The following is a 19,439-nucleotide window of genomic DNA, read 5'->3' on the forward strand; positions in this document are numbered from 1 at the left end:
CTGCCATTGAGCAGATTCATCTGAAGTCCTTTAACAAGAGGGTACATGCGAAACCTAAACATGCCAGGTTGACAGCGAGCTAACCAGACACCCTTCGCCATATACATAGCGCCACCAAGGCAAGAAGTTGGCAGCACAATGAGAGTCAGGCGAGAGCCAAAGCTGTGATGTGGCTTTGTTTTTATTAAAACATTATTCATATTATTTACAGATATGAAATCATCAGCCAGAATTAGTTATTATGGTCATACAGATGACAAATTTGACATGATTTCAAATCACAATAATCACATATGAGGGTCTTCCTCCCCCCTCTTCACAAGGTAGGTGCAGCATTTGCTTTTGCTTTTGCGTGTGTGTGTGTGTGTGTGTGTGTGTGTGTGTGTGTGTGTGTGTGTGTGTGTATTGTGGGATTCTGTTCCCGACTTCTGTTTTTAGATCCACCTCAAAATATAACATCTTAGATCTTATGGGCAGAGGTTGCTCATGAAACAGAGTTGCCATGGAAACAGTGGCTATCAAGCCACCATTTACAATCTACCTCTAGAATGGAGAAAAGCTGCAATGAACATCTACACCCTCCCTCCTTTGCTCCTCTGCTTGTTTCCATCTGTGCTTGTTGGTGGAGGATTCGTGAGAGGATCGGGGAGGGATGGCGAAAAGACATAAAGGCGCCTCGGCTGCACATAGATCAGTTTTTCTATACCTCAGAGTCTGCTACAGTTAACGATCAGCGCCTTGATTTAGTGAAACCAGCTTTCTGCACCATCCATCACGTTGGTTCAGATGAGGCCAGCTGAGAGACTGCAAAATAAATAATACGTAAACCAGAATCAGCTGCCACCTTTTGATCTGCGACCTCTGTTTACTCAGTTGTGATTAACTGCTATTTATGTGGTAATATGCTGTCTCCATCAGGTCAAAGCTCTTTGTGACTCGTGCACCATACGTCCCCTGTAGGCAGAAGGAGGTATCATGATTTTTATTTATTCTGAAGCAAAAGGAATATTAACATTATAGGGGCTAAAAGACAGAGAGATTTGCACATGCAGGCTGAATGGGTCAACAGAAGGAGGTAACTCACTTTTGTAGCTATGACCCACGCAGCTGTGATCATGCAGCGTCACGCTGGCACCAGTGCAGCATCTGAAGGGGGGATACATTAACGAGAGGGAGGCCGACATGCTGTTCGTTGCACTACCGAGTCAGGACGCCCAGCAGAAAAATGCGCTGGCACTCTGCACCTTGACCTGGTCCGGTTACACATACTGTAGATCCAGCTGAAGTAGATGATGAACATAGTTACCATACGAATGACTAGTTGCTAAATCAAACAGGTGGTGAATCGATGCCCAAAACAAGGACCCTTGAAAGTGGCCGCCTCAGGGAACCTTTCATTTCAAACTGTTCCCTTGCAAAGGGTTCAACATTTATCTTCCTCTACAAATGAGCCAGTCACCTCAAACAATAACACACTGGCAATAAAAACAAGCTTCGGTCACAACAAAAGTTTTGATTAAACCCTCACAAAGTTTTCTGTCCGCTTAATGTCACACAGCGCTAATGTAGCCAAATCTTTTTTTTAAATTATTAATCCTGATTGCTGCATTTTTGGTGAGTGATGGGTTGGAATTATTTTCATTATCTCTTCAGAAATGCAATATTAAAAAACAAAATCATGCTTTTAATTATGTATGACTTCAAAACTGCAGTTGATGGGCATCCTTTCCAAGGTTTGTTTCTGATTGTAGCCCAATGACAGCTGAAATTGAAGTGCTCTAACTGGACACCTCTTATTACGGTGTATAAAGCGATGGATGGATGGATGGATGGATGGATGGATGGATGGATGGATGGATGGATGGATCCACTTTAGCATACTAATAGCTGCTTTCAGTCACTTAACAGTTTGATATAGATCTATACTTCCCCGGCACTTTATTAGATGGACCTTTGGTGGAAGTTTGGACCCCTTTCGCTTTAATTTCTACGTGATGTTCTTGTAACAAGGTGTTGGAAATATTCCTCAAAATTTTGGTCCATACTGATATGATGTCACTGTCCAAAAACCAGTTTTAGATGATCAGAGCTTTGTGACATGGTTCATTATCCTGCTGAAGTAGCCATCTGAAGATGATCCACTTTGGTCATTAAGGAAAGCTTGGATAGGTTGAAACGATGCTCACTTGGTACTCAGGGGGTCAAAGTGTGCCAAGAAAACATCTCTCACACCATTACATCACCAGTAGGTTGAACTGTTGTACAAGGCAGGATGAATCTATGCTGATCAAGGTGCTGTGTTCAGAGATGCTGTTCTACATTCCTTGGTTGTATCCAGTGGTTATTGGAGTTACTGTTGCTTTTCTATCGTCTGGAACCAGTCGCCATAGTCCTCCTCCGACCACACAACTGCTGCTCACTGGATATTTTCTCTTGTTGGGACCATTTCCTGTCAACTCTAGAGATGGTTGTGAGTGAAAATCTCAGGAGAATCAGCAGTTTCTGAGACACTCAGACCAGCCCATCTGGCACCAACAATTCAACGTCTTTCTTTCTTCGCCATTTTGATGCTGTTTTGAACTTCAGCAAGTTGTCCTAACTACTGTATATCTATATCTGAATGCATTGAGGTGAAGCCTTGTGGTTGCAACTGAACAGGAGTAACATGGGTCCTCCAATAATAACTTATATTTTTGGCTTTTTTAACATTTAAAATAGCCAAAATGATTCAATTACCAGCAATTTTTGCTTTAATGGACAATATAGTTACTAGACATAATGTAGATTTGTGGAACTCTTTGAAAGGGAGGCAGTTAAAGACATAGACTTCCTGTCTGCTGGGGGGGTTAAGTATGAGCATTTTAAGCCAAATGAAGCCATTGCTAAATATTCCATTCAGGTTATGCAGAAAGTGGAACCCTGATATTCAGGTTGAGAATTTCTGCAGGAATCTGTTCCTTTGTCATAACAGTAAGGCTGAAAAACGAGACAGGTTCTTTTATTTTTTCACGACACCGAATGTATTCCATGCAGAGACGTCTTGAGCATGAAGGTTCACTGTTGAATAAAAAATGCTGAGATTTTTCAAAAAAAAAAAACTATCATGGGAAATAAACCAACCTGGGGTGTATTTTTTTTTATTTACAGCGCATGCATGACTAACAATCCATTCACCTTTTTATTCATGACCCTTGAGTGAAAATTCCCAGTGATGAATGGATTGCGTGCACATGTCATTTGCTGCATTAGTATTCATCACACATGCGCGAATAGACAGCCCGGCCTGGCACACACAAGTTCATACATGTGCGCAAATGGAGTGTAAATCACAGAATCAATGAGGGAAGGAGGAGAGAGAAGGGGAAGAGAGGAGTCGATGAGAAGGAGAAGGAAGGCGTGACGTGATTTACAATGAGATCAGTAACCTTGAGGACCTAAATGACCCCTGAGACCTAAACGGCATCCGTTAGACAGACACCATTGTTACACATGTTTGTTTTTCATTTTTCTCTAAAACAAAGAAGTGTTCTGTGTGTTCTGCATATGAGAGCAAAACATCCTGGTATTTTTTTTTCTGAATGTCTTTTATAGGCATTTTCTGTTGTTTTAATCTGACGGCTTCTGTATACTTTCTCCCCAAGATATTAGTATTCAAGCTTCTGCCAAAAGCACTGTAATAAAAATTGAAAGCAATTATTGGGTGTCAGGCACTATATTTGAGCTAAAAGCTGTTAGCAACACGCTAATGTAGCAGGACTGCCAAAGCCATTTCTTAGTAACACGGTATCTGCACTCGGCGCCCCCTACAGACTGAATGGGGCATGGCAAGTTTCTGGACGTTTAATCAAAAAAGACTTAAACGTTATGGATATTGTAAATTACAATAGAAATCGAAATGCTTTTAGCTATGAGATGAATAATTTATATCATTTATAGTCTCTCAGCAAAGCTTATGTTCTTTCTTAATTTAAAATATGCTTAATTAACACTGCACTGCAGATTACAGTTGATTGTATTAATGGTCCTTAATTGAGGTAGAGATTTTAAAAAAAAACACCTCAGTCAACACCTTAAAAACTTTTAATAGTTATTTATTCAATTGTTTCTAATATAAATCCTCACTATATCCAAGTTAAATGAACTATTTGTCAACAATTATTTAAAGCCGAGAGAAACTTTCCTCTGACCAATCCAGCAGTAAACATCTACAGTCAAACATCAAATACATTCAACATTTGCAAAAAAAATAGAAATTAAAAACTGGCACAGACCGACAAAAGCCCTTTCAGAAGTGCATCGGACACCCAATATGTTGTAATACTTTTAAACAGAAATATTTTGTGGTTCTCCAATGTTTGGCAAAAATCACCACACCTTTTTAAAAAAAACATTTATATTAGTTCCTCATGTTGAAAAGATGCAAAAAAAATAATTTTGAAATAGCTTATGACCTTTTGGAATCGGCAAATCCTCATAAAAAATATGAACACTGAAAAGACTCATTTCTGTATTTTCCAGTCAGTAAAGGTAAATCATGATCTAAGCAAGCAGATTCAGCCACAAACCGTCACAATATGACAACCTGCAATATAAAAATTATTAGTGCTATTTGAGAGTTGCATGATGAACTCCTGTAACAACGAAGCCAAATTCCACAGCTGTACAGAGATCCGTTTACAACTAAAACAATGTTCAATAAAACAGGGTAGCACTCTCATTAAGACTGTAAAAGAAATGTTTCTGCCTATAAAGACTTCGCACTCAACACAAAATGCCGTCTTGTCAGTTTGGCTAAATAAAAATGCAAAACCAAACATCAATCAAATGAGGCTGCGAGTAAAAAGATTTTAAAGCACTGAAAACCACATTTTAGTGTCCTTAATAGTTCCTATTCGATCACGCAAAAATATCAACCTGTTCTTTTACTGCGATCACCGGAAACACAGACTTCTGAGGATTAGCTCCATCCCAGATGCACCTAAGTCTTCCTAGCAGGGTTGCAAGACACAGTATCTTCTTTTATTGTCGTTTCCGACAGTTGAAAAGGCAGCAATGATATAATCGGTTTGCCTCTAAAAATCTGATATGGATGATAACATTTCTCTCTTCCAATAAAAGCTCAAAGACCCTGAGAATCTGCACAGTAATTCAAAGTTACACCAGCATGCTTAATGTAACACTTATTCTACTTACAGTATTTTAGGCAGCTAAAACATCTGTTAAACACTAAGAGGTTTCCTTTTGTGTAATCTCCATTTAACCTTTCTGGGGAGCAACTGTCAGATATGTTTTGTGGGAAAACAGCTTTTTCTCATATTCATTTTTCTTCTGAAAAAAATGTGGTATCCAGTCTCAATAAATAATAATGAAAATGTAAAGTTTTCTATCAACAGCATTTATGCGTTCTGCCTGACACAATAATACTGTTTAATATCACGCTAGTTGCGAATGTGTCTGTTAGCATCAACGGCGTGTTTATCTAGCGTGCAGCATATTGATGGAGCCTCGCAGATCTGCGGTGTTTACACGAGTGTCGGTGTAACATTGGTCTCTCCCGTGTGGCTTTCAGAGTAGGTCCGTGCCGTCGTAGACCACGGGCTTGTCTAGACTCAGATGATACAGCACTTTCTTTGAGATGAACCTGGAACATGGAAGACATGATGGTGGCTGCTCTACTCTACTATCAGGAATCCTGCTGACAAGACCTGCAAGCTGGTGACTGACCTGGAGAAGGAGTTGTCAAAGATGAGGGTATACTCCCCAGAATTTCGGACTTTCAGCTCCCCCTGGATCGTCTCTTTGTGCGCGTTACAGCGGGTCAGTGGAATCAAGACCTGTAAAGAAAAAAAACGGAGACACCTTATTTAATCATCCATTAGATGCTGTCTTTATACATTTGGTGTGGCAGGAACAATGGCGGCAAGTGATCCTCCATCTCTGCCAGTACTGGATGCTAACTGTTGTGTGGCTCCTTTACTACTCAGTGTCTCCAAAATTGAAGAAGTTGTCGGTCTTGGACAACTTTTTTGACCACTGTTCAGCACGTGTCTCACTTTGGCCTGCTCCAGTGGAGTGTCCGTGCTCTCCCTGTAGACCACGCTGAAGGAGATACTCTTGGGCTCAGACGTAAATGTCCAGGTGACAGTGGGACCAGGCGCCTTCATGATGATGGAAATGGTGCTGTAGCAGCTAGACTTGATGAAAAGGTCCCGGCAGCTGTCCTCAAAGCCTGAGATGTCGTCAACTGTGAAGTGGACGTCCAACCTGCAGCCGAGTGAACAAGAGACATGACCAATGAAGCAGAGTCATGGACTGGTCTGTGTCATACAGTCTACATGGCCAGCATCTAAACTAATGAGTTACTTTTCAGGAAGAGAGACAAAGTTTGCAAGATGGTGCATTAAAAACTGAGAAAAAAATGTGTAGTAAACAAATTTTTTTTATTGATGTGACACTTACGTGAGCTCTCCAGACTTTAGCAGGTAGATTTCTGCATCCTGAACTGCCGCACTGACGTCCTCCACATCTTCTGAAGCGATGTCTCCTGTGCTGGCGCTGTTGCTCCTGGACACATGGTCAGATCTTGAACATACAGTACACGCAATTGTACAGAATTCCTGACAGTCTCATGTGCACTCTAAACAACATGGTTCCTGACACGCATGTTAAAAGAACTACATGGGCTCAAGCAAAGTGATGTGACATTCTTACAGCTGTGCTGCCCCCTGCTGTCCATGTCCTGGAGAGCAGGCAGTGGAGAAGGACAGAGAGTCACTGTCATAAACGCCGCTCACTTCCTCCTCTGTGATGATGTCAAAGATGCCATCGTCTAGCTTGTCAACTCCCTCAGCTCCTGAAAAACACCCATGCATTTTAAACGTGCACTCCACGGCACTGTGTTGATAATGAGCTTCACGCAAAGGACATATTTTACATGCGTGTGTGTCTGCTCTAACCTGGAGCAGTGGTCAAAGCTCTCCCAGCATGCAGTAAACGACTAAAAGGCGTCCCAGGGGCGCTGTTGCTCACTTCCTCCTGCGGGTGGCGCTCAACCACCGCGCTGTGCTGATTGTAACAGTGGACACAGCAGCGCTCTCTGCTGCCGCCGGGCTGAGTGCTGACGTTGTTACTGCAGCAGTAGTAGCAGAACGGACGGCCACACAGTCTGGTGATAAACATACCCAAATAGGAACATTGTTTTCTCTGTTATAATGACAATGAGGCTTTCTGAAACTCAGTTCTGCTGCTCTACTAACCTGCAGTTGTACTTGCGGAGCCACCAGCTGAACTGAGTGTGACAGCCCACGCAGTGGTTGACGTCTCTCTCCGTCTCCTCATCCCGCAGTTTCTGCTCAAACTCCAGGGCATCGTTTTTCTGCCAAAGGGCGTCCTTCTCCCTGTGAAAGAGAGCCATTAAGCGAGCATGAACATGCAGTAAAAATTCAGATGCAGAGAAGCGACATGGCTGACACAGGTGTACCGTTTATACAACAGATGACATCAGACAAAAAGAATTTGGTACAATTTGGTGAGAACTATCGCTGCATACTTAATTTAGATGAAAAAAGACTGAAAAGAGAAAATAAATACCAAGCAAACCCAAGGTGCGGTGTTCTTACCTGATGAGTTCGACCAGCCGTTCCTCCAAATTGATTTTGGTGCGGTAAAGGTCGTCGAGCTCGGCAGCTGTTCGTAGATCAATCGTCTGTTTGTCCTGCGTGAGCCGCCGTAGATTGTCGCTCATCTCCTGGCAGACCTTCTGGGCCACAGCCAGATCACCTTCAGACCTGCACACAAGCACAAAAACCTTCAATAACTAAAATAATCCAAGCAGTCTTACACTTCAGTAGAATATGTTTCAAGGTGCCCAAAATAAGTCCTCGATTGAGCGTGTGGGGGAAAAAAAGATTACTTTTATCCCAGGACTCTAATTTGGTCCAGATTGTGCAATTATGAATACTGTTTCTTACCTTGATAAATTCCCTTTCAGATGGATTATCTCTTCTTCTTTCTGCTGGATAAGATTCTCAAACTCGGCCATCTGGATGTTTTTCTCCTCAATCTGTTGGCAATGTCTCTGAATCTCGTCCTGTCGTCAGAGCAGCAAAGCAAAACAGTATTTTTTTGCCTCTTTGTACAGTACACCTGTGGCCGCACACACCCACACACACTGCAACTGGACATTGTGTTTAATAACAGGTCATGCAAAGAAAAGCATGTTGAGATTTACATCATACATATGAACACCCATTTAAAAGCTGGTTTCAGTACACATTAACATCCTCGCTCTGAAATAATAACAGGACTAATAACAGTAGATTGACTCGATGAATTGAGTACATCTAAAATCTGGGTCCCCTCACCTCAACTTGTTTGAGGTTGTTTTCAAGTTCTACCACTTTTTCCTGCTTGGTGTTCAGCCTTGATTCCACTTCCTGTAACTCTTGTTTCAAAGTCTAGATACAAACACACACACACACATTGGTAAAGTCGTGTGGTTCTGCAACAGCACTCGTCATTCAATAATCAGAAATACAAAAGTAAAAAACTATGGACTTACAGCAGAAATGTGAATTTTATAATATGTTTAAACACTGAGAATGTATTGAGGCCTCCGAGTTACTTATCATTTCTGAGTTTGGATGAAATTATGCTAGTATGCATGTAAAGACTACTGCAGAACCTCTTGGTTTCATTAAGGAAACAAATTGGAGGAAGTTACAACAGTTCCAGTATCCAAGGTAGTTTTCTCTGTCAACTGGACTGGGTTTCTTCTCTTGAAGACGTTTCGCCTTCTATCCAGAAGGCTTCTTCAGTTCTGAAATCGCTGGGGAGAGAGCTTGAGAATATATAGCCCCTGGACCATTTGCATGCTAATGATCTGGGTGGTCACCTGAGAGTCGTTAGCAGGGTCGTTGGTCGGGTCGTTGACCTAGTTTCTGTTGAGATGTCTCCCCTTTGTCTGCTGGGTCACATGGTGATGAGTCACTGGGTCTCTTGGAATGGTGTGAATGTTTGTTTTGCTGTTGGAAGGAGTGGAGGACTGCATTGTATGTGGGTGATAGGAAGTGCCTCAGGCCACCACCCCTGTTTAAGGATGGTTTCTCCAATTTAACATGGATAGCTTCCTTGACCCCCCTTTCGAACCAGCGGTCTTCTCTGGCCAGTATCCGTACTTGGCTGTCCTCGAAGGAGTGCCCACTCTCCTTTAAGTGTAAGTGGACTGCTGAATCCTGACCCGAAGAGGTGGCACGTCTGTGTTGTGCCATTCTTCTGTGTAGAGGTTGTTTGGTTTCCCCAATGTACAGTTCCTTGCATTTCTCCTGGCACTGTACAGCATAAACAACATTACTTTGTTTGGGTCTTGGTGTCTTGTCCTTTGGGTGTACTAACCTCTGTCTGAGGGTGTTGCTGGGTTTGAAATGAACCGGTATGTCGTGTTTCTGGAGGATCCTCCTAAACTTCTCCGAGACTCCAGACAGGTAGGGGATGGAAACGCTGCGGCGTTTGTTTCTCTCCTCCTCTCCTTTGCTGAGGTCTTGCTTTCTTGAGGTTTTGGTGAAGGCCCAGTCTGGGTAGCCACATGTTTTGAGAGCTGTCTTAATGTGGTTCTGTTCCTTCTTTCTGCCTTGGGATGTGGTGGGTATTTCCCTGGCCCGGTGTTGGAGAGTTCTGATCACTCCCAACTTGTGTTCCAGTGGGTGGTGAGAGTCAAACTGGAGGTACTGGTCGGTATGTGTAGGTTTTCTGTAGACTTCGATGGTGAGATTTCTGTCCTCAGTGATCTTGACTGCGCAGTCCAGAAAGGCCAGACTGTTTCCTTTTACCTCTTCCCGGGTGAATTTTACATGCTCGTCTGTTTTGTTGAGGTGATCGGAGAACGCTTCCAATTCTTGTATTTGAATTTTGACCCAGGTGTCATCCACATACCTGAACCAGTGGCTTGGCGCAGTTCCTGTGAAGGATGTCAGGGCCTGGGATTCAACCTTCTCCATGTATAGATTGGCAACTATAGGGGATACTGGTGAGCCCATGGCACAGCCATGTTTCTGCCTGTAGAAGCCTTCTCTGTACTGGAAATAGGTGGTGTTCAAACACAGGTCCAGCATGGTGCAGATTTGGGCCGGTGTTAAGGTTGTTCTTTCTGTAAGATTCTTGTCCAATAGAAGGTGCTTGTGGATGGTGTCTATGGCGCTGGCGGTGGGGATACACGTGAAGAGTGACGTGACATCATAAGATACCATAGTCTCTTCTGGAAGTAGTGTGAGTCCAATGACTTTTTGAGCAAAGTCTTGGGAGTTTTTGATGTGGTGTGGGGTGTTGCCAACCATGGGCGACAAGATGGAGGCCAAGTATTTGGAAATGTTGTAGGTTACCGAATTGATGCTGCTTACTATGGGTCTGAGAGGGGTCCCTGGTTTGTGGATCTTGGGCAATCCATAAATGCAAGGGATGGTTTCTCCTGGATATAGACGGTAGTATTGTGGTCTGTCAATGGCTTTATCCTTTTCCAGTTTCTGTAGTAAGTCTACCACCTTCTTCTTGTATGAGCTGGTGGGGTCCCGTTTGAGTTTCTCATACGTGGCGGTATCTGTCAGAAGACTGAGTATTTTGGTGTCATAGTCAGTGGTATTGAGTACGACCGTGCACCTACCTTTGTCAGCTGGTAAGATGGTGATGTTCTTGTCCTTGGCTAAGGATGCAATGGCTCTTTTTTCCTCATTCGTGATATTGGAGGTGGGAGGTTTTGCACTGGCAAGAGCGGCTGTTACCTTGAGTCTAATCTGTTCTGCTTCTGCTTCCGGGAGTTTGTTGTTTCTAATGGCAGTCTCAGTGGCTGTGATGAGTTCGACAGTCGGTACCTCTTCAGGGGTGACTGCAAAATTCAAACCTTTGGACAGCACTTCCTCCTCGGCTTGTGTGAGCTCCCTGTCTGATAGGTTTTTTACCCATTTCTCCCGTTGTGAGTCAGACAGGGATGTGACATGGTTGGAGAAGGGGTTGGTTCCGCTGGGGTTGTGTTTTGCCAGTAGGGTGGTGAATTTTCGGATCTGACGTTCCTTGGTCCTGGTGTGTTGGGTGTGCTGAGTCCTGGAAACGAGTTTGGCTATTTCTTCCATTACTTCAGAGGGGAGCAGTAGGTGTAGTTCCTCCCTTCTTTCATCTAACTTAGCTTCCTTTCTCAGGTGACCACCCAGATCATTAGCATGCAAATGGTCCAGGGGCTATATATTCTCAAGCTCTCTCCCCAGCGATTTCAGAACTGAAGAAGCCTTCTGGATAGAAGGCGAAACGTCTTCAAGAGAAGAAACCCAGTCCAGTTGACAGAGAAAACTACCTTGGATACAATGACCTGGATGACTGAGAATTTACACAGACATCTTGCATCACATTTTGGGAGAGATACCCTTCGGTTGGTGCGAGAGCTTGAGAAAACAGCCAAGAAGTTAGCGGACTTTAAGAACCACCTCCGCTACAACCTCAGATGTCGACAGCAGAAGATGACTCCCACCTGTCTACGCATCAGATCAACAGTAAAAGGACACAGAGCCCAGGTAATTCTTCACATGACGGAAAAACGCTTACTCAATGAAAGGATCAGACAAATCCACTTTACCATAAACACCCTGGAAGCTAAGTTAGATGAAAGAAGGGAGGAACTACACCTACTGCTCCCCTCTGAAGTAATGGAAGAAATAGCCAAACTCGTTTCCAGGACTCAGCACACCCAACACACCAGGACCAAGGAACGTCAGATCCGAAAATTCACCACCCTACTGGCAAAACACAACCCCAGCGGAACCAACCCCTTCTCCAACCATGTCACATCCCTGTCTGACTCACAACGGGAGAAATGGGTAAAAAACCTATCAGACAGGGAGCTCACACAAGCCGAGGAGGAAGTGCTGTCCAAAGGTTTGAATTTTGCAGTCACCCCTGAAGAGGTACCGACTGTCGAACTCATCACAGCCACTGAGACTGCCATTAGAAACAACAAACTCCCGGAAGCAGAAGCAGAACAGATTAGACTCAAGGTAACAGCCGCTCTTGCCAGTGCAAAACCTCCCACCTCCAATATCACGAATGAGGAAAAAAGAGCCATTGCATCCTTAGCCAAGGACAAGAACATCACCATCTTACCAGCTGACAAAGGTAGGTGCACGGTCGTACTCAATACCACTGACTATGACACCAAAATACTCAGTCTTCTGACAGATACCGCCACGTATGAGAAACTCAAACGGGACCCCACCAGCTCATACAAGAAGAAGGTGGTAGACTTACTACAGAAACTGGAAAAGGATAAAGCCATTGACAGACCACAATACTACCGTCTATATCCAGGAGAAACCATCCCTTGCATTTATGGATTGCCCAAGATCCACAAACCAGGGACCCCTCTCAGACCCATAGTAAGCAGCATCAATTCGGTAACCTACAACATTTCCAAATACTTGGCCTCCATCTTGTCGCCCATGGTTGGCAACACCCCACACCACATCAAAAACTCCCAAGACTTTGCTCAAAAAGTCATTGGACTCACACTACTTCCAGAAGAGACTATGGTATCTTATGATGTCACGTCACTCTTCACGTGTATCCCCACCGCCAGCGCCATAGACACCATCCACAAGCACCTTCTATTGGACAAGAATCTTACAGAAAGAACAACCTTAACACCGGCCCAAATCTGCACCATGCTGGACCTGTGTTTGAACACCACCTATTTCCAGTACAGAGAAGGCTTCTACAGGCAGAAACATGGCTGTGCCATGGGCTCACCAGTATCCCCTATAGTTGCCAATCTATACATGGAGAAGGTTGAATCCCAGGCCCTGACATCCTTCACAGGAACTGCGCCAAGCCACTGGTTCAGGTATGTGGATGACACCTGGGTCAAAATTCAAATACAAGAATTGGAAGCGTTCTCCGATCACCTCAACAAAACAGACGAGCATGTAAAATTCACCCGGGAAGAGGTAAAAGGAAACAGTCTGGCCTTTCTGGACTGCGCAGTCAAGATCACTGAGGACAGAAATCTCACCATCGAAGTCTACAGAAAACCTACACATACCGACCAGTACCTCCAGTTTGACTCTCACCACCCACTGGAACACAAGTTGGGAGTGATCAGAACTCTCCAACACCGGGCCAGGGAAATACCCACCACATCCCAAGGCAGAAAGAAGGAACAGAACCACATTAAGACAGCTCTCAAAACATGTGGCTACCCAGACTGGGCCTTCACCAAAACCTCAAGAAAGCAAGACCTCAGCAAAGGAGAGGAGGAGAGAAACAAACGCCGCAGCGTTTCCATCCCCTACCTGTCTGGAGTCTCGGAGAAGTTTAGGAGGATCCTCCAGAAACACGACATACCGGTTCATTTCAAACCCAGCAACACCCTCAGACAGAGGTTAGTACACCCAAAGGACAAGACACCAAGACCCAAACAAAGTAATGTTGTTTATGCTGTACAGTGCCAGGAGAAATGCAAGGAACTGTACATTGGGGAAACCAAACAACCTCTACACAGAAGAATGGCACAACACAGACGTGCCACCTCTTCGGGTCAGGATTCAGCAGTCCACTTACACTTAAAGGAGAGTGGGCACTCCTTCGAGGACAGCCAAGTACGGATACTGGCCAGAGAAGACCGCTGGTTCGAAAGGGGGGTCAAGGAAGCTATCCATGTTAAATTGGAGAAACCATCCTTAAACAGGGGTGGTGGCCTGAGGCACTTCCTATCACCCACATACAATGCAGTCCTCCACTCCTTCCAACAGCAAAACAAACATTCACACCATTCCAAGAGACCCAGTGACTCATCACCATGTGACCCAGCAGACAAAGGGGAGACATCTCAACAGAAACTAGGTCAACGACCCGACCAACGACCCTGCTAACGACTCTCAGGTGACCACCCAGATCATTAGCATGCAAATGGTCCAGGGGCTATATATTCTCAAGCTCTCTCCCCAGCGATTTCAGAACTGAAGAAGCCTTCTGGATAGAAGGCGAAACGTCTTCAAGAGAAGAAACCCAGTCCAGTTGACAGAGAAAACTACCTTGGATACAATGACCTGGATGACTGAGAATTTACACAGACAACAGTTCCAGTAATTTAGGCAAAAACACTGAAGCAGAGTTTAGACTGACCTGGAGCTGGCTCCTGTGGATCAGTGATTCGTTGCTAAGCTGAACGTTGAGACTCTGAATCTCTCCTTGGCTCTTTTCCCGCACAGCTTCAGCCTCCCGCTGGGTCTTGTTCAGCTCTACTTGCAACTCCTCTTTGGCTTCTAGCAAACGTTCTTTGTTCTGGACCTCATGGAGCAGTTGCTGGTTCTCCTGACGGAGCTGCTCTATGTAGGCTTTCTGTGACTCCACGTCCCGAGCTGCCTCCTCCTTCAGCTCTTCCAGTCTTGTAGTCAAGCCCTCCCAGCGGAGACGAGCTTCTTCATTCTCAGCGGTTAGCATACACACATGTACTCCAAGTTCGGCCATTTCCGTGTTGGCTCTATGAAGAGCCTCCCTGGAGTCACTGTTCTCCAGGCTCAAGGCGTCATAACGCACTTTGAGTTTATTGAAGTCCTCTCTGCAGGTCGTCACCTCTGTAGCCAGACCCGCTCGTGCCTGAGCCTCCCCATCCCGCTCCCGGATAAGAGCCTCCTCTCGCTCCCGGGATCGGAGGATCTCATCAACATGGCGACGGTTCAGATCCTCCACCTGGGCTTTGAGCTGTTCTGTTAAAACACGGAGGTCTTCTCTGGAAGACTCTGTCACCTCTTGCAAGGCCTGAACTTTCATCCTCTCCTCATTTCCAGCCAGAAGCTGAGCCCTGAGCTCCACCACTTCTTCCTGGAGTCGCTGCACCTCCCTTAGGTTCAGTTCCAGTTGAGCCTCAGCGATAACTAGCCTGAATGGGGTCTCTTTGGACTCCATTGGTGGTGATCCACGCTCAGTATCGGGCTTCTGCATCTTTTCATTACTCTCTGCTGCTCCCTTTTCATCGTGCATGTCCACAGACCTTCTCTCCAGCTCGTCTACTCTAGCTTGTAGAAGCCCGCGCTCAAAAGTCTGATCACAGAGTTTAGCCTCGGCCTCTTGGATCTTTTCAAGTAATTCCGCTTGGCTTCTTTGAGACACTGTGAGGTTCTTGTCCAGCAAAACAATTTTGGCAGTGAGTGAGTCCAGCTCCTGCTGGGTTGTTTTTAACAGTTTCTTCAATGAGGATTGACTCTCTACAAGCTCCCTGTTTGCATGCTCCAACTTTTTTATCTGACATTCAAAGGCTTCCTTCTCGACGAGAGTCTTCTGGAGGATCTCCTCTAAATGCAGGTTGTCATCTAAAAGCTTCCTCTCTCGATCTTCCACACACATGTTTGTAGCCTCTATGCGGCGCTTTAGGTGCTTCTCAGAGGCCCTTAAATAGGCGAGTTGCTCTAACAAGGCTTCACTGCTCTCTGTCAGCTCGCTCACTCTTTCTGCACCTTTCTGGACTGTCTGGAGAAAATCCCCACTTACTTCCATGAGATTGCTGTATTGGATTTTGTAGTCATGGACGTTGGGTGTTTGACTGCAGGAAACATCGTCATTATCAGCAAGTCCAGCAAGCTTCTCCAACTTTTCCTCTAGATGCTTGATCCTCTCTGAGCTAGTGGCCAGCTCTTTCTCTCTGTTTTTGAGAGTTTTTTTTACATCCAGCAGATGAACCTCAAGTTCCTGGTTGTGGCTGCTGGCCGTGCTACATCGCTGCTCTTCCTCCTCCCTCTCCTCCTGGAGCCTTTTCCTCAGTTCCTCTGCTTGCCGTTCTCGGCACTCCAGTGAGGTTTGCAAATCCTGTAGCTGGGCCCTCAAATTTCCCGCCTCTTTCTCTTTTAAAGTCAGTGCCCCCTGAATTCGACTCACGGCACTCTGGAGCTCCTCTAATCTCCTGAGGGCATCGTCTCTTTCCACATTAGCTCTGGCTTTGACATCAGCCACCTTTTCTTCACTGTTCTTCAGCTCCTCTTCCCTGAGTCTTAGTTCCTGGGACAGACGCTCACATTGTCTGGCCCTGTCCTCAGCCTCTCTCTTAGAATCTAACTTTTCCTCTTCTGCCGTTTTGAGTTTCTCCAAGAGGTCCTGGATTTTCCAGGCTGAGTTACAGTAACTAGCGGTTTGTTGACCCTTTTCTTTGAGAGCTTCATCCAATTTAGTGATAAGCTCCATATTTTTCTTTTCAGCAGCTGTGAGTCTGACCTGAAGTTCAGCATTTATAGCTTCCTTGCACGGTGGAAGCTGATTCGGGCTCTCCTGATCGCTTGTTTGGTGGTTTGGTGTGGACCTCTGAACTACTAACAGTGTGCCCTGAAGATCTTCAACTACATTTTTCAGCTCAGATGCCTCCCGATTTAGCTTCTGAACCTGTTCCAGAAGCTCTTGCTGTCTTAGCTCTGACTGGTCAAGTTCGATGCGGAGGCTCTCCGCAATGTTGCAAGGAGAAGGTTCTCCCAATTCTCCAAGAAGACTGTGGCTCAGATCTGAAACTGGAAAACCCTCCTGTGGCTTTAGAAACAAACAAACCCTGGTAAGGTGAATTTTAAGCAGCCACTGTTTAGATACATGTTTCAGATTCTCTACATGCATCGTCTTTTAGAACATGTGTACCTGCAAGTGTGAGTAGCTACTGACAAGACTGTTGATACTGGAGCAGCGACTGGGAGGTTTCCACAGAAAGGCTGAGGGGGTGCTGATGGTTCTCCTTTGGAACAATTGACACACCAATGAGTCTGCCACTTAAACCCACACAGCCACACACAAAATAAAAAGAGGAACTCGTTCAATATAAACTAGCATTTCAGAACCTACAGGGAGGGTGGAAAAACTGCCAACTGACAAAAAATGATACCAGTTAAGAATGTCATATGACATTATGTAATTACAGTCACAATGAAAAGGCTTCTTTGGACTTCCCACTGATTTGCCTAATGACCGGGAACGCAAGTAATCAGCTGCTGACCTTAGCATGTTTTCATGTGCACATCAGGCATGAACGCTGTACACCCGAGTAGAGTGCGTATGCCACCAGACAACCCTGCTGGATACCTGCACTCTGCTGAGTGGGTTCCTAAGCTTTGTAACACGTAGTTCAGGTGTGAATTCTAATCTCTTCCCATTTTGCAGTTTCAGATCTACATTTAACTACTACATGATCCTTAAAAATGTAAATAATGTGTCCAACGGTGATATAAATCACGGCACTGGTAAATAATGTGCCCGTATTCAAAGTGACTTAATAAAGTTAAGATTCAGCAAGATGTGAAGATTCAGCAAAGGTGTTGATGTGACAAACGGTGCTCAATGCTCACACATTGGAAGCGCTGACACAGACAATGAACACACACCCCAGTGAAGAAGGAACTGTGAATAAGCTGAGTGATCAGATAATTAAGTGCTACATTAAGATGTAAAATACCCAAAATGACTGTGGCACAAGCTCTATGTTAGCTAAAACAATGTGTCAAATTACCTCAGGAATCAGTGTGTATTTCAGATTTCGACTAAATGCTATAACAATGAATTTATTGGAACATATTAATGCTGGTACCTGTGCAGATTTTTGTTAAATATTTTTAAAAATCAAGGTAATTGTAAATGTGCAGCTGCACTTTATCAGTTTATGAACACAATTTCAGTTGTAGTTTTTTTCTTTTTAAACAAAGGTGTTGACTTGGTTTACCTTGCAAACTTTGGCCAGTCGGCATCTAGGTCATAGCCTCTGGCTGCTACGTCAAAATGGATCTGGTTGAGCTCATAAAGATTGTTGATGATGTCAGCAGTAAGGTGCGACTTCAGGAAAGGACTCCGGTCATAAAACCACTCGCTGCGATGCAAATCAACAAAACATGTAAATAAAAGGTTTAGAAAGGGGTGGTTTTACATATATCACCATTTTAGGGTTGTTTATTGATTAGTGTCCAAAAAAGGCCAATATTTCTAATTCAATAATTAGCTTTGCATGAAAAAGCACCTTAAAACTCCTGTGGAAACACATAAGATCTGACATTGAGGCTTTAATAACAGCTAATGCTGTTTTTGCATCATTAACACTTATTTTGAGAAAATTTGAGGAAGTGTGGCGCAAGGGCGGATTTATCAAGCTGTAGGCTAGTTGCATTTTCTTGGAACAGAACACAAAAACGGGAAGGCAGAGTGACAATTCGTCAGAATAGGAACCACCCAGATTTTTCAGAAATGTCAGAGGTAAACAAACCAAAACTGAGACAGGGGGTCTCACCTTGTGACCTTCTGGTTTATAAGACACTGTTGCAAGGTGTCAGCGAGACGCTGGTGAACAAGAGAGTAGCGGATGAAGGCCCTTCCCTTGCCGAGAGATGTCTTCAACTGGCAGTGCAGAAAAAATACACACTTTTAACTGACGCACACAAAGACAAAAACTCTTTGTGCACTTGCGTCAAATGCTTTCTAAATTTCCACATGGCTTCATGGCTTTACACCCATCATGTTTTGAAAGAGGAATTGCTGAAATCCAACACTAATTTCAAAGTAACATGTGAAGGTCTCAACTGAAAGGGCATCATTAATCAAATAAAAAATATATGAAGGGTGCCTGCGAGGCCAGACAGGTCGAACTCTTTAGCAGATGGAGGGATTTAGCTCAGAAAGCAGCAACATGGGTCTAACATGACCACACCAACTGGGGAATTCACCGACCGGCATAAGAAACGCAATAAGAGTAAAATTAACAATATAAGTTTTAAAGGACTACTGACCCAGTGAGCAGCTGAAACACATACCTGTTGAGTTGTAAAGAAAATATCTCTGATGATAGAAGACTGCTTAAATGTAGCAGTAAATGTTTTTACAGAATAAGGAAAAACAACAGGGATTTATAGCCACACAATGAGGCATCGAATAATTCAAAGGTTGGTTGAAAAGCAATTTCTAACCATTTCACTGAAAGTCATTATTTTTTAGAGATAAAGGCAAAAGTAACCCTCCTTAGGCCCACAAACATGTTAATCAACTCACAAATTAACCACAGCACAAACTAAACTGACTAGTTATTATAGCTCACCGCTATGAATTTCCAGGAAAGAAAGTATAGCAGACACGATGCTGATCAACTGCAAGGCAGTCAAAACCTTAACAGCCCTGAATCTCACTGTACCCAAGCCAGCAGAGGATTAGTTACATGGTCACAGACTATATTTGTGTGTCTGTTGCCCGGAACAGCAGGGCTGAGGCAGCACGGGTGACGGTGCGTGTGTGCTGCAGAGGAGGATTACCTCAGGGATGGACTTTACAAAACGGATGCCATCGTTAGCTCCCTTGATCTTAATCAGGCAGTCACAGAAATAATCCCAGTAGTCTTTCCTCTGGCCAAGAAAGGTTGTCTTCTCTTTCTGATCGAACTAATAAACACACAACAGTTCTAT

General features: G+C 44.3%; 1 protein-coding gene across 6 annotated transcripts in view; it reads right to left on the minus strand.

Moving 5' to 3' along the window:
* Positions 1 to 4,062: 4,062 nt before the first annotated feature.
* The window catches only part of fyco1b (FYVE and coiled-coil domain autophagy adaptor 1b), a 16,520-nt gene continuing 1,143 nt past the window's right edge, over positions 4,063 to 19,439 (minus strand). For 4 of the 6 annotated variants that reach the window (XM_029831366.1, XM_029831364.1, XM_029831365.1 and 1 more), the window contains exons 4-18: positions 19,290 to 19,415; positions 18,278 to 18,384; positions 17,720 to 17,863; positions 16,648 to 16,741; positions 14,158 to 16,545; positions 8,364 to 8,456; positions 7,971 to 8,089; positions 7,620 to 7,787; positions 7,257 to 7,397; positions 6,957 to 7,165; positions 6,712 to 6,853; positions 6,460 to 6,582; positions 6,054 to 6,264; positions 5,725 to 5,834; positions 4,063 to 5,641 (exon numbers count right to left, since the gene is read on the minus strand). In XM_029831366.1, the coding sequence (XP_029687226.1) occupies positions 5,566 to 5,641; positions 5,725 to 5,834; positions 6,054 to 6,264; positions 6,460 to 6,582; positions 6,712 to 6,853; positions 6,957 to 7,165; positions 7,257 to 7,397; positions 7,620 to 7,787; positions 7,971 to 8,089; positions 8,364 to 8,456; positions 14,158 to 16,545; positions 16,648 to 16,741; positions 17,720 to 17,863; positions 18,278 to 18,384; positions 19,290 to 19,415 (4,251 nt within the window). In that variant the 3' untranslated portion in view covers positions 4,063 to 5,565. Of the gene's footprint in view, positions 5,642 to 5,724; positions 5,835 to 6,053; positions 6,265 to 6,459; positions 6,583 to 6,711; positions 6,854 to 6,956; positions 7,166 to 7,256; positions 7,398 to 7,619; positions 7,788 to 7,970; positions 8,090 to 8,363; positions 8,457 to 14,157; positions 16,565 to 16,647; positions 16,742 to 17,719; positions 17,864 to 18,277; positions 18,385 to 19,289; positions 19,416 to 19,439 lie in introns of those variants that run through there. The other 2 variants (XM_011618350.2, XM_029831367.1) reach the window with 2 other exon arrangements.

This window comes from Takifugu rubripes, chromosome 22 (assembly GCF_901000725.2).
Source record: "Takifugu rubripes chromosome 22, fTakRub1.2, whole genome shotgun sequence".
Classification (NCBI taxonomy): domain Eukaryota; kingdom Metazoa; phylum Chordata; class Actinopteri; order Tetraodontiformes; family Tetraodontidae; genus Takifugu; species Takifugu rubripes.